This window comes from Falco biarmicus, chromosome 6 (assembly GCF_023638135.1).
Source record: "Falco biarmicus isolate bFalBia1 chromosome 6, bFalBia1.pri, whole genome shotgun sequence".
Classification (NCBI taxonomy): domain Eukaryota; kingdom Metazoa; phylum Chordata; class Aves; order Falconiformes; family Falconidae; genus Falco; species Falco biarmicus.
This window is the reverse complement of record NC_079293.1, coordinates 82,282,227-82,309,712: the sequence shown is the minus strand read 5'-3', so window position 1 is coordinate 82,309,712 and position 27,486 is coordinate 82,282,227. Positions and strand designations below refer to the sequence as shown.

The following is a 27,486-nucleotide window of genomic DNA, read 5'->3' as shown; positions in this document are numbered from 1 at the left end:
AGCTGCTCCCTCTGCTCTCATTTATAATAAACATTTGCTGCAAGTTTGATTTGGTTTACAGGATAATCCTATTTTCCTATTACAGAAGGCAAATGCTTGTATTACTGTCACTGAAGCACATGCAACTATTCCGCTTTTGCTTTTTTTTTTTTTTGTCAAGAGTATGGTTTTTGTTAGCAATACTGATACACGAATTATTTACTTTAAAAAAAGAAGTAAATATCTATAGTGAAAAACAAGAAAGAATTTGAAAACCAGAGGATGTTAGTTAATCCTTACAAACAGTTAACAAAGCGTGACCTTGGGAGAAGGAATAGACACCGTGAATCAAGGAGAACATCATGGAGAAGCAAATGGTTCATGAGACCAAACAGAAAATTACCTGAAACTAATTGTGAACTACACTAACTGGCATACCCTGAGCAAAGAGAGCCCCCTACTAACACAGCCCCCGCCCCACAGAGCACGTGGGGTGAAAAGAAAGAGAGCTGTACCTTCAGATGGAGACAAGGCTCGTAAGAACCAGTGAGAATTAGACGTGACTAAATGTAACTAAATGATTGCTGAAAGTGCATAAAGGCTTTAACCATGTGTTAAGAGTTGTGCTAGCTCTGTGGATTTACCACCTAGCACCCGTCTCTGCGCAGACATGCAATAAATGGTGTCTCAGCTCTGCGTGGATCGGCTCGTGCACACCAGGAGGACCCCAATTTGGGATAACGGTCCTGCAACTTCAACACGGCTCGGGCACCTGAAACCACCACCACTCCTCCGTCTTGTCCCAGTCCCCACTGAGTTAGCAGCGCTCCCAGACACGGCTGGGTGTTGCAGCCCTACTGAGTGCCACACTGACCAGTGTGTGACGGAACAGTCGGCACTCTTCCTGCACCCAAACAAACAGTAATCTTCGAAGAAACTAAAAACAATTCCTCAGGTAATGATTTAATGTTTTTCTGCAGACTCATGCGATTTGTTAAAATATCGTGTACCTCAGACTTGTTCAAGACCTCCAGTTGACTGATCTTGGCAATAATTAGCTGTCTCAGGGTCTCTGGGTTCTTCTCTGTGTCCATGAAAGGGTTATTGTGACACTGCAGTGACCGCAAACTTGGCAGTTTATCCAGCTCATTGATAGATGACCACTGAAAGGGAAAGGAACAATCTTTTGAGGAAACACCAAACATCATTTCAGAACAACACACAGTAACATTGACTTTTACTATACAATGACCATGACTGAAACTATTCTTTTGGTCAGCAGAACCAAGTACTTTCGTCCTGTTCATTTAGCTAAGGAAAAAACCTGCATTACAGTTAATTAAGTAAAAAAAAAAAAAATACAAGCAGCAAATGAGGTACTAGTCGGCATTTTAGATCACTGGAATTCTGCGGTAGCAGAGGGAAGGAATGTTTCTGAATTTTTGAATTATGCCTCTGTGTTGATCAAAGTATTCAACGGTTACCTCAGGATCTTACACATACAAAGAAATTTTTAAAAAGCAAATTTCAAGTTACTCTTAAAAAAAGACACACATGTTTACAAAATGTGAAACTGTCACAGTCTAACTTACCTGTGATATTTTATTGTCATTTATTGCAAGGCGTTTTAGTGCAGGAAACATTTTAGTCTTGCATCCTAAGAAAAAGAATAAATTTACAAGGCAATAGCGTAAACTTTAAATAACCAGAATTATAAAGCTATAAAGGTGTTACTTCTACATACCAAATCCAGCATCAGGAAAATGTATAGAAGATATTCCAGTGTTTCTAAGTATTAGCTGTTCTAATCTGAAATTTAATAGATACGATGATTACTATATATGGCACAGGAAGTTTTTTTTGTAAAGAAATACTACCTCAGGTTTGTTTTTTTTTAAAGATCTAATAAACTTTTGATGTGGTGCATAATCATGGACAAATGAACAGCAGCTTCCCAGACAGTACCCAGACTTCAGCGGAGTGTTCAGGGAATAAATCTTGCAGAGAATAAGTGCAATAATTTCAAGCTTTCACAACAGCCCCTGGATTTAAACGGTGTGATTTTCCAAATGATTTTTTAATAGCTTGTGGCTATTTAAAATCATGGCTGCTATTTTGGTGCACAGTGCAAGCCAACAGTTCTGTAAATTAGCAAAACTACTGTATTAGTCCCACCCTTCTGCAGCCACTGTAACTGAAGTGCTTAAGGAACACCCCCCTACTTTCCTTCCCTGGCTGGTAACCCCAAAGCAAGAATCACAGCTCAAGCCTGTAACTGCCATTAAAGACGCTGCTATTAAGAGTACAGAAAACCCCCAAAATCTGCGTAAAGGGTATTACCACAGACATTCTTTCGAGAAAGTGGAAATACATTTACCCAATGCGGTATGGGAATTGTGCTGTCTGGGTTTTTACGGGTTTTGTTTGTTTTTTAATTTTGAAGCGTGTCTATTTCAAAGTCTGGAAACTAGCCCAAACACGCATTGAAACGTCCAAAACAGAGTGTCTGTGCAGAGGAGATGCCACACACTTGTACCAGTGAAGTCACAACAGTAACCTTGCCCACGGTTAATAATGGAGAGCAGATAACAGAGACAGGGAAGAATTGTCACTACACTTTTTTTCCTCCCTCCAACCCCCCCCTGCTGCTTTCTTTACGAAGGACAAATAAGCAGGCACCGTGGGTATACAGTGCTCACGGCAAAGCATCCATTACCAGTGATATTTAGTGGGTCAGCCTCAGGAGTGACACCGTTCAGCAAACTGCCCAGCGGCTTTCTGCAGAGCCCGACGGCTGTGCAGCTAGGGGTGAGCCTGCATTGCACTGCCACGGTCAGAAAACTGTCCCCAAGAAATAACTTCCATAGCTCCTTTGCTTTGTCACTCCACACACACTCTACAGTCCTGTCATCTTGGATAAAACCCCTGTGCATACTAATATATCAAGAACTTAGTAACATGATAAATCACTTCTGTTTCACAAGTATACGCTGAAAACCTAATGACGTACAGCTTAATGTGTTACTATACAACAAAAATAAGATCGTATCAAAATAGCTCAGTGAAATAATTCAGTTACTCTCCTCAAGAGGGCAAGATACCTCTATTTCAAGACTGCGTAAATCTTCCATGCAACATCAATACTATCGTATTTCAGTTAAGACCATGGAGATGAATACCCAGGACAAAGAATTCCCAGCAAACTTGTTTAACAGCTACCTGGGGAGATGTGCTATTAGATGCAGCTGATTTCCATCCAGTAACTGGTTGTCTGAAAGGTCTAACAACTTCAGGGTCTGCAGGACGTTATCAGGCCTGCCACATTGGAAAAAAACCAAACACAAATGCAGAACATTTAAAGTTATATGCTGATGAAAACACTAGTTTTCCAAGTACATAACTGCATGCAATAGTTCTGTACATTTATAAACGTTTATAAAGTGTATCACCTGAAGTTTGCATCATTTATTTTACAATTACGTCACGGTGATGTAAACATTACAGGAGTGGAACTTTATCTGCTGTGTAACTTTGCAGTACATCAGTCACAAACGACTGGCTTAGGTTACTCCTCTTACCTTTCCAAAACTGCGATATTATTAGAAGTAAGGTACAACTCTTCAAGTGCTGGCCATCCTGGAGCACAAAGAAGAACCTAAGAGCAAAACTTTATTTAATATAACAAAAGTTGGGGGAAATCATTCCAGAAACTATACTTTATGTAGATTTCCTGAGAAGATGTTCAGAACAAGCCACAGCTCCCCAAAACGGAGAAACAAGCATTATGGATTGCCTAGCCCTCCCTTTCTTCCAGCTGGCTCTTGCCTGTGTCTGGATCTACCGGCACAGATGACATCAAAGGGGTTCTACACAGTCACAGGACTCAGGGTTCCAGGCTGTAGCCTAGCAGCTGCCCTACCTCAGACTGTGTGACCTGGAAACTGGATTTATTTTACTCTGTTGGGTTGGAGCGATCAGATTTTCCCTATGATGAGGTGAGGAAATGGCCGTATACACCAGACTGCTAATGGTTCTGGAACATCTGCACATCTCATCAGGTCTGCCAGACTTCTTGAATGTCTTAATTTATCAGAGCATGGAGGCTTCTCTGTGATGGGACCGTGCCAGCACATGAAACCACTAAAACCCAAGAACTGCATTAAGTCAGCACATATCCTGAAGTTTTCAATTAAAAGAAATTAGTTCAAAAAGTCTACAAAATGAACAAAGATGCATTTGTTTTAAATCTTGTGTCCTGAAAGTACAGACACATCATTATTTTACTTTATAAAGATTTATTTTTTGCAAACAGCTACAGCAGGTAACACAACTTTTAAAAATAAATGCTTATTATAAAGCAATAGAAGTTGCTGGCACAAACCCCAGTTTTTTATGTGATTGTGACAGTGTCAAAAATTTTGCAGTTTTAGCAAATGGAGTTCCATAAAGCACTGGAACTGACTGGCTTTCTACAGATTTGTGCCACTGAGTTGCAAATTTTTTTTTTCACTGAGGTTTGTCTTGTGTGTATTCTCCAGAGACAAATCAAGCGTGAGCTCATCCTGCTACTCCTTCCTTAGTTAGGAAACTTAAGGAGGGGCTCTTTCCTTCATCTACATTCCTATTTTCTTGGAACTTGTAGGTAATAAATTATTTTTAAGCTCCCACCTCTTCTCAAAATGTGTTTGCAATTGGCTAGCAGATTCAAAGTTTTTGAGATGCAGCACCACAGCCACACACATGCACAGCATGATCGGCTAAAGGCTGTTTTTACAGGAGGTTTCAAAGGTTACAAAGCAGTGCAAGTTCAGCCATCTGGACAATCAAATTGTATTTGTTATGTACATAGCTAACTGATTCTCCTGTAAATGCCCACTATCCTAGTCACCAAAAAGCCTCCTTTCATCAACGGTTCTTCATTCTCTCCATTACAGCTCTACGAAGTTATACAGCTGGATGTATATATAACTGTCTTATTTTATACAAAATACTGAGATGTCTTCAAGTGGTGGCATATGATATGGGACTTAACTGCTTCACACCCAAAATTATGAAACACCATCCTGCTGCCATATCTGCAACACACGTAAAATTACAAACTCAGATATAACAACTTTTCCTGCTCCACAGCAACAGCAGGAAACACCAATATTTCATCTCTTTATTTTGGACAGTGTTTCCCTATGTCAACAAGACAGACCAAAAGAGTTTATCTATTAGTGATGAGGAAGCATGAAAAGAAGCCTGAAGAGTCAAGAGAAATTAAGTGCACATTTACTACAGGGAACCTCTGGGGGCTTCCCCCACAAAAGCCCTGCGTTGTGACGGATGGAATAGAAAAACTGCACAACACTGAAGTATCAGAAGCCTTTTCAATAGACTGACCAAATTATTAGAAAATTGCCGAGACCAAATGATAGTCACATCACAATCCTAAGAAACTCCAATTGCGGAATTTTCAACTATTGCTTAAAACAGCTCCCACAGAAACTAAGTTCACAGGTCTAACACTAAATTAACACTCAGGGGAGACCAGGGGCTTGTTGGGGATGGCTGGTGGGGAGGTTGGGACGAATAGCCAGTGGAGTAGCCACTGCCGATCAAAAAGAAAAACAGAAATCCAAAACCTATTGCAAAAGAAACAAAGAAAACAAGAAACAATTGTCACCGTGTAAGTCCACGATGTTCCTGTACTGTTGGTCTCTTTATCCCAGAAAGCAAGTAATATAAATAGGAAAGGCACAAAGCAGCTTAACAAGAATCATCAAAGCTATGAAACCGAAAACAGCTGTTCTCAGTTACTTGCATACAAAATATTGAGACATATTATCAGGCAGCAAGATCAAAAATCAAAAAGGGTATTTTTTCATACAGCACATAATTAAACTGATGTTAAAAGATGTGGGTATCAAAATTTTCAAATGGTTCTTAACACAGTTCGATAAACAATGAAATACAAAATCCACAAAAAATAATTAAATACAGATATACAGTCTCCAGCTCGGGAAGTCCCGGAATTCCAGACTACTTTATAAGAAGCTCTTACCATACACTTGCCCTTTGCCTAGAATTTTACCCAACTACCTGCTACTTGCCAGTGTCAGAAACATGATCCTGCACCTCTCGTCTAACCCAGATTTTTCTTTTACCCTGTGTAACAGCAGATTATTTTATAAGATGTTAGTTCGAGAACAGAATGACAAATATAACATTATGATGTACATGCTGAAAAAGAAAAAGTGGTTTTGGGAGCCATAAATATGAATTCATTACTATCAAATGCATTAATTAAATTTCTAGGTCAATGGTTTCTAACTGTAGGATATTTCATAGCACAACTTCTCCCCTTGAAGGGTATATGTTATGTTTTGAACAATCAATCAACAATTAGACAGTAATGAGCTCTTTTATGGATATACTGATAGAAATCTCAGCTGTATTTAGACATATGCATATAATGTACTAATGAAAGAACTTTTAGGAAAGCTGATGCTCAAGGCATGTAAATGTGGATTTATGCATAACTGCTTAACAGTTAAGTGTTCCCCTCTACTGCGAAAAATACTTCAAAACGGGAACAAATGAAAAAAAAACCAACCCACCCCAAGTCTTCTTTTTTAAAACTATCCCCATGCCATATATTCTTACGCATGGCACCAAGTTATTTTTAAATGCTGTTCACCACCAAATTGTTTTAATTTTAATGAAAACATTTCTAGGATTTTCAGACTTTGCTTATATTCCCATTGACAATCACTGTATTCCTCTTTTCCCTGGATCATATTCACTACTATTTTCTATTAAGAAGTTGACTTTTCAAAGTAACTTCCTATAGAGCTCAAGCAGTAATATTTTGAGTTTATTCACAGAGATTTAATGTCAGGCTGGTCCCTTTATTTTTCCCCTTTTTTTTGGCTGCCATGGAACACCACTTTGAAGCATAGGCTTCTGTCTCTGTACTTATGAATGAATCAAATTTCAATTTTCTAAGAAAGATTGCTGAACAAAATATGTATTTACTGCCTATGATGAATTGTCAGCTAAAGCAGAGTTGCAAAACCAGCAGCTGCCAACGTTTTAACCACCACAGATTTACCCTGACGAGCACTAGACAAGATCTGAAGTGTTTGTAGCCACTTAATTCTTCCATTTAGTTCACTATTCATATTGCTGCCGTTATGGAAGGATTATAACTGTCCCAGCAAAAACCACACTGATGGTTTAAGAGCACAGTGAACGGCCACTGAACAAAAATATAGCAACGACCCTCCTCTAGCCCTGCTGCAGAAGAGAAGGAAGAAGTTTCTTTCCATTTAACTCAAACCCCAGTTTTGGTAAGCGCTCTATTACCGGATAGTGGCTGGCAGCAAAAAATTGAAAATTCAGGTAATTTCTCAATGCAGTACACACAGAATGTAACCTGAAGAAATCCAAATAATGGGCTGGAATTTACAGGCCGTTATAAGCAATGTGGCACTACTGAGATGTGCTTCATAAGCCTGCTCGCTGAAAAAAGGCCCACTGCTAACGTATTTGACAACAGGACTTCATGCTTAATAAGACAAAGTATTAGGGGAGAGCCATTTACATGTCTGCCTGTTTCAGTCCCTGAAACAAGTCAGAGCTTTGTTTATTCAGTGCTGTATCTGTGTTGCACATAACCAGGCACGATGTACTTCAAAAACTGTCAGTATGTGCAAAGATACTAAAGCCAATCTGCTGAGGCAAAGCGATGCCAAAACAAGTACTTCGTGTCATGATGACATACGTTCTTTCCATTTGCATTTGTTCTACTGCATGCATAAAAATGCAGATAAACCTTTAATAACTACAAGGCAGCAAAAAGTTTTCATTCACAGAAACCTCTGGGAAATGAAGTTCTATTATACTCCAACTGCTTTACCTTGACTTGGCAATTTGCAAATGGAGATAAAGCAAAACGCTGCTTATTAGACTCCTGTGCCAGTGCAACTTCCTACATTATGTAGGAACTATGCCAGTTACCATGTAACTAATAGAGTTATGCCACAGCACCTTTTCTAAGGCTGATTACATTTCACTAGAATAATACAACGCATAAATGTTTCTTGTGCTTTCCTTGTCTCAAAACCCTAACAATATAAATAAAAACAAAACCAGGAAAGGTTATTACCTCTGTCCATGTAACCTCAGTTTGATTAAGTGCCAGAATCCTCAATTTTGAAAATACACCAGATACAGAAGTTGATGTAGATGGAAATTTAATTTTGTTTTCACTGTGTAAAAAGAATAATTATTAGCATAATGAATAATTGCATCTATTTAATAAACTAATTTGGAAATATGTATTAAAGACAAAAACAATTGCCACAAAATTAAAAAGTCACTGCAAAGGTGTAACATATTTTACAATACTATACAATTTCCTTCTAGTTATATTGAAACATACCCTTTCTTCCTAATTTACTCTCCTACTTCATGAATGCATATTTATTCATCTGTGGACTCCTTCCCCATTTTCCTCCAAGAAGTCAGATTTTGGGCTTAAACCCATTAGTGTTGATTCAAAATAAAACCCCTAGATGACTATCCAGACCCCAGTAAAAAAAAAAAAAAAAAAAAAAGGATGTAAAATCCACTCTCAATAGCAAAATATCCCTATAGAATAGTTAAAAGATTCTCAAACCTTCAGTCTTCAAATTAGTATTCATCACTCAGCCCTAAACAAAAGTTTTTTTATCTTTCCTAAGGTCTAGTCTGCCTGCATATTACAATAAAAATTTCTCAGCGTAATTAAACTTACATACTTATGGGTTAGTTTTCCCTATTTAAACAAGCTCTTAGAGAGCTGACGGATGACTAATTGCTTTTATTCTTCTTCCAACATTCCTCGCACAAAAAAAAATCAGTAACAGACTTACCTGCTAATGGCTTTCTTTTTTAAAGTAAACAGGAGGTCAAAACGATAAAAAACAAATTCAGACTATTTCAGTTTCTAGCCATAAGCCTCAGATTCCAGCATCAACCTCATTTTGCTTTCCAATTTTATCACAGATAACTTCGGAAACCCCCGCAGTCTAGACTATACTTCTCAACAATGAAAACCAACAAATTATTCTAGGTGAAACAAAATAAATTCCCTGTATTCTCATGCATGCTGACAATAATAAATCATGACAGCATATGGTCTAGGCAAAGATAGATTTACAAATAGCACCCAGGTAGCAAACAGCTGTTCAGTGCTAAATACTGAAGAAAATGGAACACCTATAACTATTAAAAAAAAAATATTGTCACATTAACTATAAAAACAAATACAAAAACTGGAGTCACTTTGTTACTAAATTAACTTGTTATTTATTCCAATTTAACTTACAACCCTTTCAACTGTTTTAGCTACACTGTACAATGACAGCTTTGGAAGCTGCTAACCTCAAGTCAGACCTCCAAGACTCTTAAAAAAAAAAAAAAAAAAAAAGTCGTATTTTGGGTTTCTGCCTTGAGTCCTGTTGCCCTGCTGCTGTATTCAAAGAGTAGCATGACCTCCAAAGCAGCTGACCAACTCTGCTTAAAGTGTCGAGGCTCTAATCTTGACAATAAAACAAACTTCCTAAAGTTGCAGCTATAACATTAACTTCTCAAAATTAGTGGCTTAGCATGCTACCAGTTTACAAACTTTAATCTACTGTGTAAATTCACACCACAAGATTATTCTGGCATGTGACAGCTACAGTGTATAGGTGTGTACTGAAATGCTCTTTTTGAAATTATTTTGTGAATTCTTTCTTGTTTTGATGGAATTGCAGCTTTATTTAACAACATTCTCCTTTTCCAATGTCATCATTGTACTAAGAGATTTTCCCCTAGGTCTGTCACCATGATCCACAGCTCTTATCAGCATCACTTCAGGACAGGAACAGACTGGGCCTTGGGATACTTAAGGTTTGTTTAAAGCATTACAGGTATTTCAGTTTGGTGTCAAGACACTGTTGGTAAAGCACCATTCTTCCACAAAAGTGGGTTCCTAAATAAAGACTTGCATGGGCAGTCAGAATATATCAACAATAATAAAAACCAGAGATAAAGTCTTGAAACACTTGAAATGACTTTAAAAGAAAATGAAAATATATTTACTTTACGGTTTTTCTATGTAGAAAAAAATTTCTAAGCTCACAAAAAAAACCCGACAGGTTTGCAAACCCAGAAGTCAAACAGATAGCTACTACTAAAACTAACTAAAAATGCTAAGCAAGATTTTTGAGTGCTAAGGATGTGTTACTAGTGCTTTCACAGGCAGGCTGCAAATTCCCTCAGCAATGCCACCTCAAGGTCTTGGCTTCTCCCGAGTGGCCCATCTGCCAGCAGAGCCCCCACCCCCTGCCAGTGCCACGCAGACCCCATGCACCAGCATCCAGAGAGCCTGACCTGCTGCACATGCATGCAGCAAATCCGTCTGTCTCTCCTGCCGAGCCGGTCTCCTTGCTGCAACCAGATTCACTGCACACATGCAATGTGGATGTAAACACGTGTTAAGTCAGTTCTACCTCAGGGCAAACTAAGCTTGAAAAATCAAGAGAATTAATTGTCTTAGAAGTTGCCTAAGTGTATAAGGGCATTTTACAATGCTGTAAACCTAAGTTTCTATACTCCCGGTCTCCTCGTTTCTATAAAAGTACTCAGCATTTTTTTTTTACCTTCAGTCTAAATGCTTAAGAGTCTACAGTACACTGTAAAAACCCAGAGTGCATTTTAATCCGTCTCCCTAGCCAACCAGCCAATTTGCATAAAGATGATGAAATCTGTTATGTAGAACACATTGACAAATGCCTAAATTCCTGTAAATGTTTAATGGCTGAAATCTGTATTCTATTTTTCAGACAACTGTGCTTTTTCTAATTTTACAAAACTCCAATCAAAACCCATCTGTCCCAAGCACTCCTCCAGAATTTAGTTTTACATAGATGCTGAACTCCTAGGGTTCTAGTCCTTCATGGAAAAGGGATGACTAAAAAATATAGCACACGCATGAGTCATTGAAGGACAAGATTTTAAAAAAGAAATATTAAAAAACTTAGCTCCCATTAAAATGAGTACTGAGGCATCCAGTTACCTTTAGAAAGCTGACCCCGTATCTATAAAAGAGACTCTTCTTTTTTGTCCCTACCCCAAAGGAACAGAAACCCAAATATGAATATTTATACCTAATATTAAGTGTTTCCAGATTTTGAACTTGAGAAGCAATAGCTGTTACTGTCTCCCAAGATGATACCAGATTTTTTGATAGATTTATATGCCTGATATCTGAAATTTCACATTAAGAAAAAGGAACTTATCTCAAATCTGAACTCCATCTTTCAGAAATTAGAATTAGGGCTTGTTTTTGAATCAAATAAACAGAAATAGATTACCTGTTTCAGCTAAGGGATACTACTGCTCAGTTACAGCAAATTATATTTTGATTCGCGGTACGGAAATGGCTTACAGTTTTATAAAAGAGCTTAACTTTACAAATCCTAAAATGGATTAATTTCTGTACTGACAGGAACTCTTACCAGTCCTTATAAATGAACGAATACCACCTGCTTTGTATTTCTACAACTGTTTTGCTACAACATGCAGTATATTGAATATGTAATTTATTGGAAATATCTGGTGCCTACAGAACATATCAGTTGTATTTTTATGGGGTTTATCTACACGAGATTAAAATTTTTTAAAAAACCCCAAACCAAACCAAAATCCATTGCTGGAGCCTTCTGAAATTACAGTCACAGTAGCAACCTATGACAGTATTTCTATTTTTATCCACAATTTGCATTCCCTCTCAAAAACTGTAGGCATCTACTTTTTTCTAACTCTGTAAACACTGCATTAAGCTTCTAAATAGCCACTGCATTTTAAAACATTTTTTTAATAAAAGGATACAAATATCATTGAAGTGAACTCTTGAATGCTAAAATACGTAAATTATTTGTGATCTCATGTAATATAGCAAAAAAGGATACTAGCACACGTTCTGCTGATTTCCTCTGTCTCGCCAGCATGGCTCACTGCACACTTACGCACTGAGATATCTACCAGTTGGTTCAGTCGGCTAAATGAGAAAGAATATTCTGTTAAGTAATCTTCAAACAGAAATATGTCCGTTGTACAAATACCTGGTTATTAAAACTAAATAATTTTCTTTTCATACATATCGCCTCCTTTAGAATTAGCAACGTGCAGACTGCTACAGTGTAGTCTGTCTTAACTCAAAAAGAGATACAGCTCTGTTTTTTGGCTTTGTGCTGCTACTACAAAGGAAGTTAAACCACAACCCCTACCTCCCCAAAACCCTCACCTAACTGAGAAAAGTGATAAACCAGACAAAATATAGCTATGTAAGCTGGAATTCAATTAGACGTTCCAAGTTAAACAGGTTTCTTGTAATATTTTTTGAAAGAGGTTCTAAGTTATTTGGACATTCTTTGTACCACTTATCCATAAAGACAAAACCAACAACAACAAAAAGTATTTTTGACTGCTTAGTTAGTATGTTCTGGGAGACAAAAGGAGAACAGTTGTGATGTATCAGCTCAGAAGGAGAATGCCACCTACTGAACGGATGCCTCTCTACTGCTGGAGGTCATTAAAATTGCAATCTATTACACATCATCAAATTACTTCCTTTCTTACCCTTTCAGATAAATGAACATGACGTGAACTGACTGAAAGGCTTCTTCACTAGCAGTACAGTGACCTTCCGTCTTCCCTCTCTTAGTTACAAAATCATTACTGAGATGAGTAAACACAGATGATATAATACTGTAGTGTTAACAAAATATTAAAATACATCCATTTAGAGAGGACCATGCATGTGTATAATGATTGCCAATATCATGGTAATTTAGCACACTCATTCCTCCCAAAATATCATCATCTCCTACTTTGTGAAATCAGAATGAGGATTGTGAACACTCAAACGTGATACAAAGCTCTTTCCTATCTGTAGAAAGGTAAATTATGAAGCCACAATAGGAAGACTTCTTGTCTCTTCCACCACAGAGCAGTCTGGCTTACTTTTGGAGATATGACAATATTAGAAGCAAGGCAGCCAGTCTCCCTTCCTTACAGCTGAACTCTACTACTTGACTAATCAATTGCTGAGAGTGTATCTTAGATTTTCATGTATTATATATATGTATTACACCTGCCTTTGCTGTTCTGCAACAGAATCCATGCCAACAAATTCCACAGTCTTCTTTCCGAATACTAATGTATTCTCTGTCCCATGTTGAACATCTTGCTCATCATTCAATCCGTACCGATCCTTTACTGCAGTCAGAAAATCTACTCCGAAATTTGCCTTGTTTGGCCGGATAAAAGATCCTCCTGTAGGATGCCTAGAACAGAGCAGCCAGGAAAAAGTGAAATACGAAAAGTTACCGTAAGAATGACCATTCTCAAAAGTACTAATTATTACTTTTTTTTAAATACCAGGAATGTCAGCAGTCAAAAGGCAATTCTACAGGCTAACTTTAGACATTACTGTTCCCACTCAGTAAGAGCAGGTAAGACTTGCAAAGTATCTTGGACAGTATTTGACCCAGTAAGTTCACATTTTGAGATGCCACAAGATCCAAAGAACCAGGTCTCTAAATGTACTAACACATCAAAATTACAGTGCCAGTGCCATTATTAGAAACAACTTCTCTGTTGTTTCCAAATTCATTATGAGATCAATTCTTCCAGAAAATTAAGGTTCTACCTACAAACAGACACAAAGTTACCTAAATCATAAAACTAATGCACCTGGAGTCTTACCACAGCCTAAGGTCCGCAGGAATAACCAGAACAGTCATTGCATCACTACATTTGACTGGAATAATTCCCTTGTAATTCTAAGAGAATGCAGCCTTGTCCTTCCATCCACACAAATGACACAAGACGCAAACTGTGCCACTTGGAACTCTCATACAAACTCAAACTTCTAAAAATTCTGATACTAACTCGGGAACAATTTTGAAACTGAATATTCAAAAGAATTATCCAACTAATGTATGTTCTACACAGTCCTATGAGACATTTCTTAGTTTTTCCTGAGCACTAAAAAAATTTTACTGCGCAACAATTTCTTGCTGTGCAATCACTTTGACAATTTCTATCACAGTTTGGAAGGAAACACAGTATCTAGGATGAACTGGCAGGGACACGTTGCAGGAAGAGTATCACAGAGCAGATGGAGTATCCGATAGGAGGATCAGCCAGAAAACAGCAGGAAGAAAATTGGAAGTTATGATTACCTGTCTGCCTTCCAGCTGAGAAGAGTACAGACTTTGGCTGCAAAGTACCCAGAAGGAAGAAATCACTTATGTAAATAAACCTCCTCTTTTCAAAACATCATGTAAACGTCAAGTGGCTAATTAGCAAACTGTAATATAAACCATCAATGCTACAAGAGTTCAAAATTTTCTCAGAAAAACAGTAACTAGAGACCCTGAAACCTACGGACCTATTACAAGTAGATGGAATAGCTTGGCCACCATATATTCACATAATTATTAAAAATATCAGTACCGGAAATTGCCTGTGCCAGTTTCATTCATTGACATTTCTAATACTTATTTAAGTACTCTCATATCCTAAAGAAGGGTCTGGGTAAAAAGCTAGTTATTATTTACTTCACAAATATTTTCAGTCTAGTTTTCCAGTGACTAAATTTGGAGCACAGTGATGACAAAGCAAGCAGAAAGACATACGCTTAGAGAATGTAAATCCAGGGTGTAGTACCATGTTCAACAGGCATTTTCAATTTCCTACATTTTCAATTGAGTAACCTTCTTCTAAGTCTTTTCTTCCATTCATTTGAAGTTCTTCATAGCTTGCAAACATCTGGCTAGTTCAAATGTTGCAATTCCTCAAAGGTAAAAATTATGTGACTCTTTCTCAACACCACTTCTTAAAACAGTAAATGACGTTTTCATCATCTTAACTATAACATCTCTTACCTGCAGAGTATATCACTTTTGCATTTAAGTCAAACAGCTACATAGATAGCAGAGTGCAGGATTCTACTTGGGGCCCTGGAAAGAAAACCTGTAGTCTTGTCTATCCGTAATTCACCCTAGGTCCTGCTGTATGTTTATTCTGACATCTCCTGTCCTTTTCCCTATCAGCTCGATTCTCCCATTTTGTCATCGCCATCCCTCTGCACTCAACAGTTCTGCTCCTTTTCTTCCTCTGCTCTCCCCAAGCCTCTCCCCAGAGCTGATCTAGACCCCTGCACACGCCATTTATCCCCGGTGTTGCCAAGCCCTTTGGGTCTCTCCATCACCATACCCATTCCTAAGCCCATTTCTGTCCTCTCTGGTCACCGTTTCTATCAGCATCTCCTTCCTCATTGTCTTTGCAGGAGCCAGTTCTATCCCCAGGAAAAAAATGCAAAGGAAACGAGCTACCTTGTCATTTGAAGCTACTGGAAAAGTAAAGTGCATATCTCTCTCAAGACCCTTCTATTTTTTGTTCTGATCACAGCAAGATCGCAGGGTTTTTCTCTCCTGTTCCTATACCTTCAAAGCACTATGCATGCTCTTACCTAATGTATACCCAAATCCATTCCACAGCCTAAGTTTCTTTTTCAATTCCTTTCTATTAATTTGATCTACTTTTGCAAGAACTGTCACAGAGAAGGACAGAAAAGGAGACTGCAATGGGAACCTATTTTCAGGCAAAATGATTGTGTGTTCAAGGAGAGAGGTCGCTTACCTGTCACTCATTTTCCCTAAAATATACTGCCTGTATTAACTTTCACGCTAGGGAATATGAACGGTACAAACCATATGTACAAATCAAACAACTAATGTACAGCACCTGGACTCATGAAAAAGCACACCTATTAGCAATCCGTCTCTATAACTGGGAACTAAACAGATAAATCCTAATCCAAAGAGTCATCCAGCATGGTTATCATGAGATGGAAGAACCTGTGGATATTCATCAACCTGACTTAAGCTGAACATTCGGAACTCTGAGAAGAGGGATTTTGCTCCCATGTGTGTAAAATCTCCCGCATCCAGGACAATACACTGCGCAGAAATGATCTGGTACAAGATATGCCCCAATTTCCTTAAGCAGAAAATCTGGAATATGCTCAAGTGGGGCTCTGACAATCAGCTGGCTCTGGTTAATACCGATACTTCTCACTGACTTTCAAAATAGAGAGGCTGACCCCAATCTCAGAAGTCAGCTTGTAGGACACTTCCTATTCATGACTCAGTACCCTGAAGCAATACAGCCCATCTGCCAGCACACCCAGGGCCCTTCAAAGACACTCATTAAAATTTATATTAGCTATCAGCTTCCACTGGTTAACCATCTCCCTCAACGAAGTGGAAATTGGGTATCATCCTTCTTTGTTAATGTGAAACAGAATGGTGCCACAGCTCATCATTACAGGTCCGTGATGGCTCTTCTATAGGCTACAGAATATCACACACATCCACTTCTCAGTACCTGAAGATTAATGCAGGAATACATAAACTGCAATCTGCCAACAGTTACACACTCGAGCTGTCTGACTGCAGAAGCAAGCTTCTGAGCCAAGGAGAGAGATCTCGGTTTTACCAGCCTAGACAGTAAAGGTGGATGGAAGGGCTTCTTTGCCCAGTACCAGCTGTTTGCAATGATTAACTCAAGGCAATTAGCATCATGACTGGGCACACACACTACCAAGCTCCTAAGGTGTCATAAAATACAGCCAATTGAACCCATTTATGCCTTTTCTAAACAGATCTCTTCCTTTTAGGGGAAGATGCTCAACAGACGAGACTTTTTAGAAGAATCTACACAGTGCAGCAAAGAAAACCCTTCCAGTTTTGTAACAGTTTGTGGCATCAAACAATGCTTACAAGTGACACCTAACGCGCATCTGCTATGGTGTATCAAATTCCGGACTGCACAGCAGAAGCTTTGCAAACATCAGCAAGTACTTGAAGTTCTTGCAAGTTTACCTTAGTCAAACAGACAGGTAAGCGGAGTCTGAGCTTTCACAAAACAAGGAAAGAAAGGAAGGTATCGGCAGCTCCAGATGCTACCTTAAGGTTCTGCTGGTGCAAAGGACGTGTTTGAACAGTGGTTAGGGACAACAGTTTCGTTTCAACACTTTTCTGTTGACAGCAGAGAGCAGAAGTCTCTGATGGGTAGAGTGACACACAGTGAAACAATCGAAACTTCCTAACAGAGACCTTCTGAGACTAACAGGAGTCTTGGGAACGCATTCTCCCCTTGCTAAATGGCAATCGTTCTTTCTTCATAGACGCCAACATAATATTAACGGCTTCTTGTATTTGAAGAGTTTGTGCTCTTGAGTAGATATTCCTGGAGGTGAATCTGTCATTCTTGAAGGAGAGATAGTCTGCTATAAACAGATCTCCTTTGGGCAGGAACATAAGTTTCATGCAAACAGTAACATCTGATTAGTCACAACTGCTGTCTGTAAATTTAAAAACGTGTCCCTACACAACTTATAAAAGTCACTGAAGAAGAAAAAACTGAAAACACTTAATGCCTTTGCCACGATAACCTGGCATTTCAGGACCACACAAATACTCAAAGCTCCCACCAGAAGAAAACTTAGTAACACAAAAGCAGAAAAAAAAGACCACAAAGATCTCAGAAGCAATTGCAATTCTGCCAGGCTGAAAACATTACAGAAACAAACTTTTCTGTACTACCCTCCATTTCTCAGGCTTGCTGTGAAAGTCAAACCTGGAGAAATGGATTACAATTTAATATGGTCAATACTTCTAGTAACAGTGCCTGCTGAACTATCAGGATTCCTCTGGTAAGTGATCTGGTAAGAACAATGTTCTTTAGCAGGGTGCAATGTGTCCCTTTCAATTATGACGCAGAGTACTCTAAATATGTGATACAGCAGAATGTTACCCCACCTTGTGAGGCAAACAGAGTTGTCATCTATTGCTAGGGAATCCACGCATTATCTCCCCCAGCAAAACGGCAACGATAAAAACAGCTGCTAAAATAGCAATGCCTGTGTAAACACTATGTGTGAATGAAATACCCAAAACTTAGCGAGAGGAAGGCTAAGGAAGAAGATGTTCCTTCTGCCAGATTAAATGGGGTCGGGGATAAGGGTGGTGGGGACAGACACACACACTCCACTTGACAGGAAGCATAAAAGAAGCTTCAACGTCTGTAACTGTGGGGAGGAAGAAGGCGGTACCAGAGTAGCAGTCAAAACCTGGTTTGACACCATCAAAAGTCACCCCACCAGCAGCACATCTCTGCCCAGGCCAGACAGAGCTGCCTCCTGGCCAGATGCCGAAATGAGGCTGTGCCCAGCAAGGACAGACATCGTGGGGAGCAACACATACACCCCACATGTCAGTGTGCAGGGGAAATGTGTGTGTTTGTAACCCACGTCTCCCAGGGGAGCATGTGCATGTAACTGTGAATGGATCTGGGGGACAAGAACTTACCTGGAAGCATACTCATGTTTCAAAAGCTGTATATAAATTCTAACAGTATTTTAAAGGCTTGATTACTCCTCATTTCTCTCGAGGAACTGTAGAACACAGCCTATTTTAATTACATTATACACTACTGCAACTGACAGCTGGAAGAGCTGCTTCTGTTATTATAAACAAAACTTTATTATTGGGGTGGGAGGCGGGAAATACACAAAAATGCCACTACAGTTAAGCACGGCCATTTCCAGCTAATCCAGAGTTGATTAACATGCTCGTGACGTCAGCATATTTTATGTGTCACAAAGCATGGCTGTTTTGTTCTTTGGTTCTCATATTCTTAAGAACTTTAATTAGCACCACATAATATATCACCCAGATAAATGTACTGCCATGAAACATAAAAGTTTAGGTCATATTTTCAAAAAAGACTTACTACAAAGACCACATCTAGCTGTAAGCAGACCTACTGATTTACTCAAAAAAGGACTCCAAAGAAGATCCTCTGGTAATGAGTATCTCCAATTCAGTTTTATTTTCCTCTTATGATCTCTTTTTGAAATGTCACTCTGAAAGATGTATGTTCTTAAATTCTTTTCAAATTTACCTTAAAAAGAATTTTAAAATGTCCTTTCATTGCATTTGTTCATAGTACAAGCTACTCCATCAGCTGCTTCTGCTTATCAGAATTCAGGGAGTGAGCAAAGTAGGCTTGTAAGCAAATGACACTACTGATAAGGTTTGAGGGAAAAAACCCAACATAAATATTTTGTTTATTTTTATATATGTATATACATCATATAAAGAAAAATAACCCTCCTTCCCCCCAAACAGCAGTAGTAAAGAGGTGACATTTTAGGTAGTGAAGTTGTTTGGGTTTTCAGCATCTTGTTGATAAAATAAGGTAACCATTTTTTTTTTACTTGATTTTGCCTACATCTTCACAATTAGTACAGGAACTACAAATGAGCTTGCACACAGAATATTCCATCTGTGAGTTATGGTTGACTACAGAACTATTAGACTAGAGCTATTATTTACTCTTCTAGACTCCAGAGGGACTTTCTCTGATTGGACCAAAGCAGAGTACAAAGAACAGGTATTTTAAGAACAACATGTTTAAAGATCATTACATTTAAATTTGTTATGAGTGCACACAGCTTCACTCAAAAAGTTGATTCTTACAACAAGACTTGAGATCGCTATCTGAGTTTTCATCTCCTGGGAGCACACTAATGGTTGCTAGAAAAGCAAGAGTCTATACACATGTATATAAATATTGTAAACACACAAATGTAAAGCGCTCAAGTTTCTGAAAAACATCCCCAACACGTTCAGTTGCTTCTTCCATCCAGATTCGGAATGGCCAGCCAATTACTTTCACTATTTCTCCTACAGCAGAATACAACTAGCTTCAATGTGGAAACTGCTTCAACTAAATTCAAAGCATTTAAGAAGCAACTTCTGCTAATACATTCATCCAAAAGACATTGCTGCTCTAAGACCATAATTTCCAATTCTTTCGCTAAGAAAAATCCAGTAACGTTGAATTTTTTTTCTTGCATTAAGTGTGTTTATCCTCCTTAAGCCTTGCATTACTATTATTATTGTTAGATACAAGGGAAAAAATATCCAGTCCTCACAGCTGTTTTTAAAAATTTATTTATTTTTCTAAAGAACAGATCTTATCATCTCATTTTCTGATTAATGAGGTCTCTAGGGTTTTTACCTTACGTAAACACAGAAGTTAAGATACAGACTAAGAGTTCTGATTTGCACTACGGAACATAACCTACCCCTTCCCTGTTTATGCCTGTTTGGCTACAGGTGAGAGAATTACCAGAAACAATTTCAAAATAGCTACTTCTCAATTTTGAATTATTTAATAGATAAATTCTGCTGCTGCTTTGGTCTGAGAACTAATGGCTCTGCTTGCTGGCTCAAGAACAGTTTTGACCTGAACTGATGATGAAGTATATTCTTTAACAAGCCCTGAACTGCTTGTCAGACAGACCACAATACAAGTTCAGCAGCCTCCTTTGCTACCTCAGGGAATTCCATTCATCTCCAGAAGGCCTTCTGGAAGATATAAAACTAGACCTACTTTCCCCACAGTATAAAAATTATAATTGTGATCTTTTTTTTTCTATGTGACATTTTATAGCAACAGTTCTAAGTCTCTTCCATATCATATCCCTATGTTTAGATGGGAGAATATAAATATGGAAATGATCAAAATTTTTACAAGCTGGAAAACACATGCTCAAAGGTTAGCAAATGCATGTGCTGTTACTGCATGCTTTTAATTATTATTTTGGAGGAAATTCTTCTAAGTTTTCTCTATTGAACCATGCATCGAGAGCAAAACAAAGTACACGCACATTCTACCTCTGGTTCTGGAAAAGTCTTTGAACCATGACCAGCCAAAGCTAGTGAGACTCCCAAAAACTGTCACCATGTTCCTTTCTTGTTTTTTCACACTTCTCCAGTCATCTGCTATTAGCCAATGCTAGAGGCAGGCAAACAAAGCAAGACAAATATTTGGACAGACTTCACCTAGCTATTCTTATGACTTTTATTTACATGCAAGTCGGTAAAAAAAAAAGAAAAGAAAAGAAAAGGATTTGCTTACCCTCTCACTTTCACTCTTTCAAGATCATTAACATGATGAATTAATTTCAGAGAAAAGCCTTCTTACATTTTCCAACAAACCAAAGCAACAACACATCCAAAACCAAGACCACAGACAACTTCTAATTTATTGTCTTGGTTTGTCACTTTCGCTCATATTTTCAAAATCCTTCTATTAATTCTGAGTGCTCGCTGTCACACAATTTGATTTATATTAGATTCATTTCAGTTGAATGAGCACTTGAACAGTTAGGAACAATCTGTAATCAAACCACCCTTTCACAGTTATTACCAGCCTTGGAAAGTAGGAGGTGGAAAAAGACTTAGAAATCTCTCCATTTTATCTCATTAACATAAGAGTGGCTGCGATCCAGCGGTCAAAACAAACATCCATGTAATGCCACATCCTTTCTCCAAAAGCTGCCAATAGAAAATGGTTGGGAAAATGTGACAACAGGGCAAGTACTTTCACGGTATGGTCACAGAATATTCTCTCATCCTTCACTGCTCAGGAACTTACTGAGCTAGTAGCCCCTATTATTTAAGACCATTGATGACTCTTCTTCTATGAATTCTGTCCAGTTACTTTTTTAACTCTCAAACTTTTAGCTGCTGCGGTGTTCTCTGACATGGAAATTTTGGTTTGCCACCAAAATTGCAAAAGGACATTCTCCCATGACCACCTTGTCAATATGCATGATGTCAACACTGAATCAACTCACTTGCATTTGAAATACTGTGTTCCTTCATAGGTGCCATCATGCTTTCCTCTCTGAGGATTATCCCATTCCACACCAAGCCAAATTCCTGAAAAAATATGATAGATAACATTTTCAAATTTATGGCGTCATAGACAGAGAAATCACGGTTGGAAGGAACATCTGAAGTTCATCTAGCCTAACCCTCTCTCTCAAAGGAGGAGATTATCACCAACATGAAAACAGGTCAGCCAGGTAAATCTTTACTTTGCCAGATCTTGAAAAATCTCCAAGGACAGAAAGATTCCAACTTACCTGGGCAGCTATTCCAGTGCTGCATTACTTCAGCAAAGAAAAAGATTTTCCTGCTGTCCAATTTGAACCCTTCCAGCCACATTTGTGGCCGTTGTCCCTTACATAATCTAATGCTAGTAAGAATTCAGCTCTGTCATCTTTGTAACGGTCTGTCATCCAGCCGCCTGCAGCTATTAGATGCCACTTCATCTTCTCTTCACAGTAACCAAACCCAGATTCCTCAGCCTCTCTTCACAACACACGTATGTGGTCTATGCCCTTGACCACCTTGGCAGCCCTCCACTGGATCCTCTCAAGTTTATCTGCATTCCACTTGAACTAGGACAGTCCCAAACCACATACATGATTCCAAGTGCAACTTTATCAAGACCTCCTGCTCCCAGAGGCAGACACCAGCTTCCTTTGATTTGTTGGCCGTGTTCATCATTCTAAGGTAACCCAGTACAACACATATCTTGCTTGGGACAAGAGCTCACTGTTGGCTTATATTCATGACAGTATCCACCTTAACTCCCAAGTCCTTTACAACAGACCCTGTGAGTTGCTGGTGCTTCCCAATCTGTACCGCTACACAGTTTATTTCACACTACCTGGAGAAATTTATCCTTCTTGAACCTCTTGGGCCCAAACCTAAAGTTCATAAAGTTTGCTCTGGATTGCAATTCTACCTTTTGTCACACCGGCCAGTTGAGGGTGAAAGCTGCTCATTTTCTGAGACACTGATGAATATATCAAGCAATAGAGATGCCAGCATTTATTTCTGCAGGACTCGCATGTTATTAGATATCAAGTCACTATTACTGTTTTTCCACTTGACAGACTGGCAGACTTTCAATCCACTTAATCTGGCTTGTATTTCCCCAGCTTCCAAATAAGATTCTTTATAGAGACACTACTAAAAGACTTACTAAAGTCAAGGAATGCTACATCCCCCATTCTCCTTTGTCCATATTCCCAGTCATATCATCACAGAAGGTAATTAGGTTTACAAAGCACAACTTGTTCTTCTTTATAAGCGTCAAGTACTCCCAACTAACATCTTGTCCTCCACAGGCTTGGAAACGGACTCCAAGAGAACATGCTACGTGATATTGCTAGGGACTGAAGTGAGACTGATGAGTTTACAGTTCCCGGATCACCCTTCTTGCCTCTTCTAGAACTGGATGCAAGGCTATTCTCTTTCCAAGCATCAGCCATCTCCCCATCCTGTCACCACAAGTTTTCAAAGATGACACATAGTGCATTCACAATCAGACTGGTCAGATCTTTCAGCAAACTGGGCTGAGTCTTATTCGTCCCCACGAATTTGAATACACTATCAAAGGAGTGTCTAGTCTGTTGATTTGTGGCTGCCTGCCTCTCTCCTTCCCAAACCACGCCAGTACACAGAGAGCAGGGCACAGACTGCTCATGAAAACTAACTGAAAAAGGAAGGTGCTAAGATCTTTCTGTTGCAAGAAAAAACGTAAACAATTTCAGCCAGAAGTACTTCTTGCACTCTTTTTGACAACTCTGACTTCTAAAAAAAACCCCAACAAGATATCTAGAGTAGAAGCGGCCATATTTATACAAGAACAACAAGGAAAAAAACAAGCTGTAAAATGCCACATCCTACTTCACTTTTTTAAAAAATCAAGAACAGAACTAGAACTTTGAGAACAACCGTTAAACGTAAATAATATTTACTACCGTGCCGTTTACCTGCCGTAGGAGGAACACAGCCAACATAGCGCACAGTCGCATACTCCGTGCCACACAGGACTCTTCGGCCCAGCGCCCCCGAGGGCGGGCTGGCGGCCATTCCGGGGCTCCTGCGGCCTGAGCCGCCCGCAGCCCTGCGAGAGACACCGCACGCCTCACCACCGCGGCCGCCCGGAGCCCCCCGCCCCCCCACACCCCTTAAGCTCATTTTTCCCGCCCAGCAGCGCGCTGGGCCCCTGAGGGTGAAGGTTCGCCCTCCCAGCGCTATCCCCTGCAGCCCCCGCACGCCGCCGGCAGTGCCACTGCGGGAGCGGCCCCGCGGCGGAGCGGCCTCCTTTGGGGTCGCTTCCAAGCCGCGGACCGCAAACCGCCCTCCTCCCGTCAGCGCCGCCCGCTGCAGCGGAGATCACGGCGGGCCCAGTCCGCAGGAGGACGGGCAGCCACCCCCCGCCCCGCCAGGTGCCGCTACTGCGACAGTAAGTCACCGTCTCTGGGCCGAAGCAGCCGGTAACGCACCGGGCGGGAGGCGCAGCACCGGGCGGGAGGCGCAGCCCCGGGCCGGGCCCACACGCCGGCTTACACCCTGCACAGCCGCGCCCGGGACGGACCGCCGCTAGCCACAGCTCCCAGCCCCTCTTCCGTCCTGCGCAGACTGACAGCTGTCGCCCCGCCTCTCCCGGCCCAGCGGCGCGCTCCCATTGGCCTCGGGACCCCAGCACCGCCCTGGCTTGGCCGCTATTGGCCTAGCTCCTTCTTCGACCCCGCTCAAGTCACCGCCTTCAGGGGTAATGACATACCGCGCCGCCGCCGTAGAGCTTTCTGGGTAATGCTGTCCGTTGAGGCGGCCACGTCGCGCGGGCTTGCGGCCCCTGGACTACATCTCCCAGCATGCCGCGGAGCGAGAGGCGGGCGCCCTGATTGGGCGAGCAGGGACCGCGGCACCGGGCGTGGGTCTCGGCCGTCACCCGCCGCCGCGGAGGGGAATCTCTCCTCTCCTGCCCGGTGCGGAGCGCGGCGGTCGGGCCCTGGCAGGGCCCCGTGCACGGGCGTTAGCGCCCGGGGCGGGGGGGAATCGACCAGCTCGGAAGTAGCTGCAGATTTGCGGTGGGATTGTCGGGAGGCAGGAAAATGCTCCTAGGGAACCGCTGCCGTAGTGGTTTGAAAGCAGCATGTGTACACAAGCCATGTAACTGGTCAGCCTCATAACGAGCAAGATACCGTTTTAACTGATTCAGCACGTAGCCGACTAATAATTAAAAGAAAGCAACGGATGCAGCATCAAGCAACACAAGTTCACAGGACCTGATCTGGTCAGGCCACCTTGACTGGGCCTCTAGAATCAAACAGTTTGTCCAACTCAGCCGACGTCAGTGAAACCGAGCTTGCTTAGCTCATTTGGAAGCAAGCAAGCAATATGCGTTTTTTTGCCTGAAAGCCAAGCTGTGTGTTGAACCAAGGCAGTAAGGCCACATTTTATGGCTGGGGTGCTCTCCTGGTAGATGGGGACTGAGGAGAACATGGGCATCTCAGTCTGGTGCAGCACCTGCCTGGGAACTAGCATGCTGCTTGGTTTTACATAAGCAAGCATACAGAACAGAGAAGTTGTATTACCTCACTATTTGGCAGTGCTACATTTGTTGCTGCATTTACTTCAACATCCACTGTTTGAGAAAAAAAAAATCAATTAACTGGAAGAGGATCCAGAGAAAAGCCATAACAATTAAGAACACAGCTTATTTTAAAAGAAAATAAAAAGAAAGAATTGAGTGTCTGATGGGTGTAGCTTACCCACAAAACTGAAAGACTTGACTGTATTCTTTAAGTAGAAATTGCCAGGGAAGAGAAATTTAGCAAGAGCTCTTCAGCTTCATAGAGACAGGTGTGACAAGATCTAATAGCTTTCACACAGTTCTGCAGTTATAAGATCAAAGTATCATAGTTGACATTTTCCATGTTTGTTCATCTCTGATGTGCTCCATGTTTCAAAGCTCGTAACAACTTAATTCAAACAGTACAATTTGAATTTTGGGATCACAAAGACTGATACAATCATGCTAGTAATAAAGAAGCTATTTCAGTGCTGTGCCTCTGCTTCCATTACATTAAATAATTCTGTAGCCTCCTCACTTAGATTCTGTGATATTGATTACAAAGTCAAGTTCTGGTATTTGGTAACACTAGTATATTCCAATCTAAGTAATCCGGATAATGCATTAATTCTTTGGCATGATGATGACCTGCATCTTCAGGCAACAGGTTCCGAGGGTGTGCTTTACTGTTTGGCATAAAGCAGCTGCTTCCCCCAAAGGGGCATTCCCATGAAGATCTCCGTGTCTGTCTTAAGAAGCTTCCTTTGCCAAAGGTAATGCGTTTTCTTAGGCCAACTTGTGTCTTTTGGAAAAAAACCCAGATACCCCAGCCCTTCTTCCACATCTTCAGTGGTGCTGCTGTCTCACCTGGGTTCCTGAGCCTATTCATCTCACACAGAAGACACCTTTTCAATGACCTGTTCCAGTTTTAAAACTATGCTGAAGCTACACAGTGGTATGAGTATGAGAGCAGAAACAATGGCAGTAGAGCCCTCCTGCTCTTCTTTCCTGACTCACTCACTGTTCCCAAGTACAAACCTGAGAGCATCCTCCACTTTGACTACATGTCAGGAAAGCTGTTGAAAGTGAGAAAATACTTTTCCCTATCTTTCTGACCCCAGCAGCATGTCTCATAGGTAGTTCAGCCATTCTCAAAATCTACATGCCTGTTGCTGAATTTATGTATTTATTATTTCTAAAACAGGCATCCTCAAACTTTTTAAACAGGGGGCCGGCACACGGGTGAAGTGGCAGGCAGTCATCTGCAGCTGCTTGGTTCCCCCCCAACCCCTGGTGGGGGGGGGAGGGGGGGGCAGGGGAGTTCTGTAAATACCGGGGGCCGGATTGAGGACCCTTGGGGGGCCATATCCGGCCCACTGGCCGTAGTTTGAGGACCCTTGCTCTAAAATAAAGATAATAGCATAGCTTTTTTTTTAAAAAAAATCTTGTTTCTTCTGTTTTAGCACTGTAATCAACAAATAGCTACAGTGCATCCGATATACTTGACAAGAAACCAAAAACCCTAGATCAATTTAGTATTTCCAACTTATTACCTAGAATTTCAACTTCTGCGTTTTATAAACACCTAAGTGGAAAAGGATTTAACTTCAGAATTCATTGACTGTTCATTTTGGTTGGTGTAAAATAAAGAGATTAGGTTTATAGCAGCTTTCACATTTCTAGGAATAGCAATGTCAATTCCTCTGTATGGTTTTTACTTTGACCTGTATACCTCATCCCACCTCCAAAAAGAAGGCAGAAGTAGCAATAGGTTCTTCAGTTAAAGCAAGGGTCCTCAAACTACGGCCCATGGGCCAGATACAGCCCCCCAGGGTCCTCAATACAGCCCCCGGTATTTAGAGAACACCCCCCGCCACCAACCCCCACCCCCCCACTGGGGGTTGGAGGGGGGAAAACCAAGCAGCCACAGGTGACTTCCTGCCACTTCATCCACATGCCAGCCCCCTGTTTAAAAGCTTTGAGGACCCCCAAGTTAAAGCCACAGAACCTTTGTAGAGGAGTTACTTCCATGTTTCATGTATTAACTCTGCAATTATCTAAAACTATTTTTAAAGAACTTTGTGGGTTTTCCTTGCAAACACTTTTTTCCCCCTTTTAATCTGTTCACAT

The 27,486-nt window shown here is 40.5% G+C and overlaps 1 protein-coding gene across 7 annotated transcripts in view; it reads right to left on the bottom strand.

The window, feature by feature from the left end:
- Positions 1 to 24,427, bottom strand: part of TBCE (tubulin folding cofactor E) — a 29,436-nt gene extending 5,009 nt beyond the window's left edge. The window contains exons 1-12 of one of the 7 annotated variants that reach the window (XR_008822795.1): positions 24,348 to 24,412; positions 23,768 to 23,901; positions 21,776 to 21,860; positions 13,152 to 13,340; positions 11,964 to 12,052; positions 11,160 to 11,259; positions 8,132 to 8,234; positions 3,558 to 3,634; positions 3,199 to 3,294; positions 1,724 to 1,788; positions 1,572 to 1,636; positions 990 to 1,142 (exon numbers count right to left, since the gene is read on the bottom strand). Coding sequence is in view for 6 of the 7 variants with exons in the window: in XM_056344694.1 (XP_056200669.1) it covers positions 990 to 1,142; positions 1,572 to 1,636; positions 1,724 to 1,788; positions 3,199 to 3,294; positions 3,558 to 3,634; positions 8,132 to 8,234; positions 11,160 to 11,259; positions 11,964 to 12,052; positions 13,152 to 13,340; positions 21,776 to 21,860; positions 23,768 to 23,867 (1,122 nt within the window). In the remaining variant the exon portion in view is untranslated. Of the gene's footprint in view, positions 1 to 989; positions 1,143 to 1,571; positions 1,637 to 1,723; positions 1,789 to 3,198; positions 3,295 to 3,557; positions 3,635 to 8,131; positions 8,235 to 11,159; positions 11,260 to 11,963; positions 12,053 to 13,151; positions 13,341 to 21,775; positions 21,861 to 22,066; positions 22,107 to 23,767; positions 23,902 to 24,252 lie in introns of those variants that run through there. The other 6 variants (XM_056344694.1, XM_056344692.1, XM_056344693.1 and 3 more) reach the window with 6 other exon arrangements.
- Between the last annotated feature and the right edge of the window lie 3,059 nt (positions 24,428 to 27,486).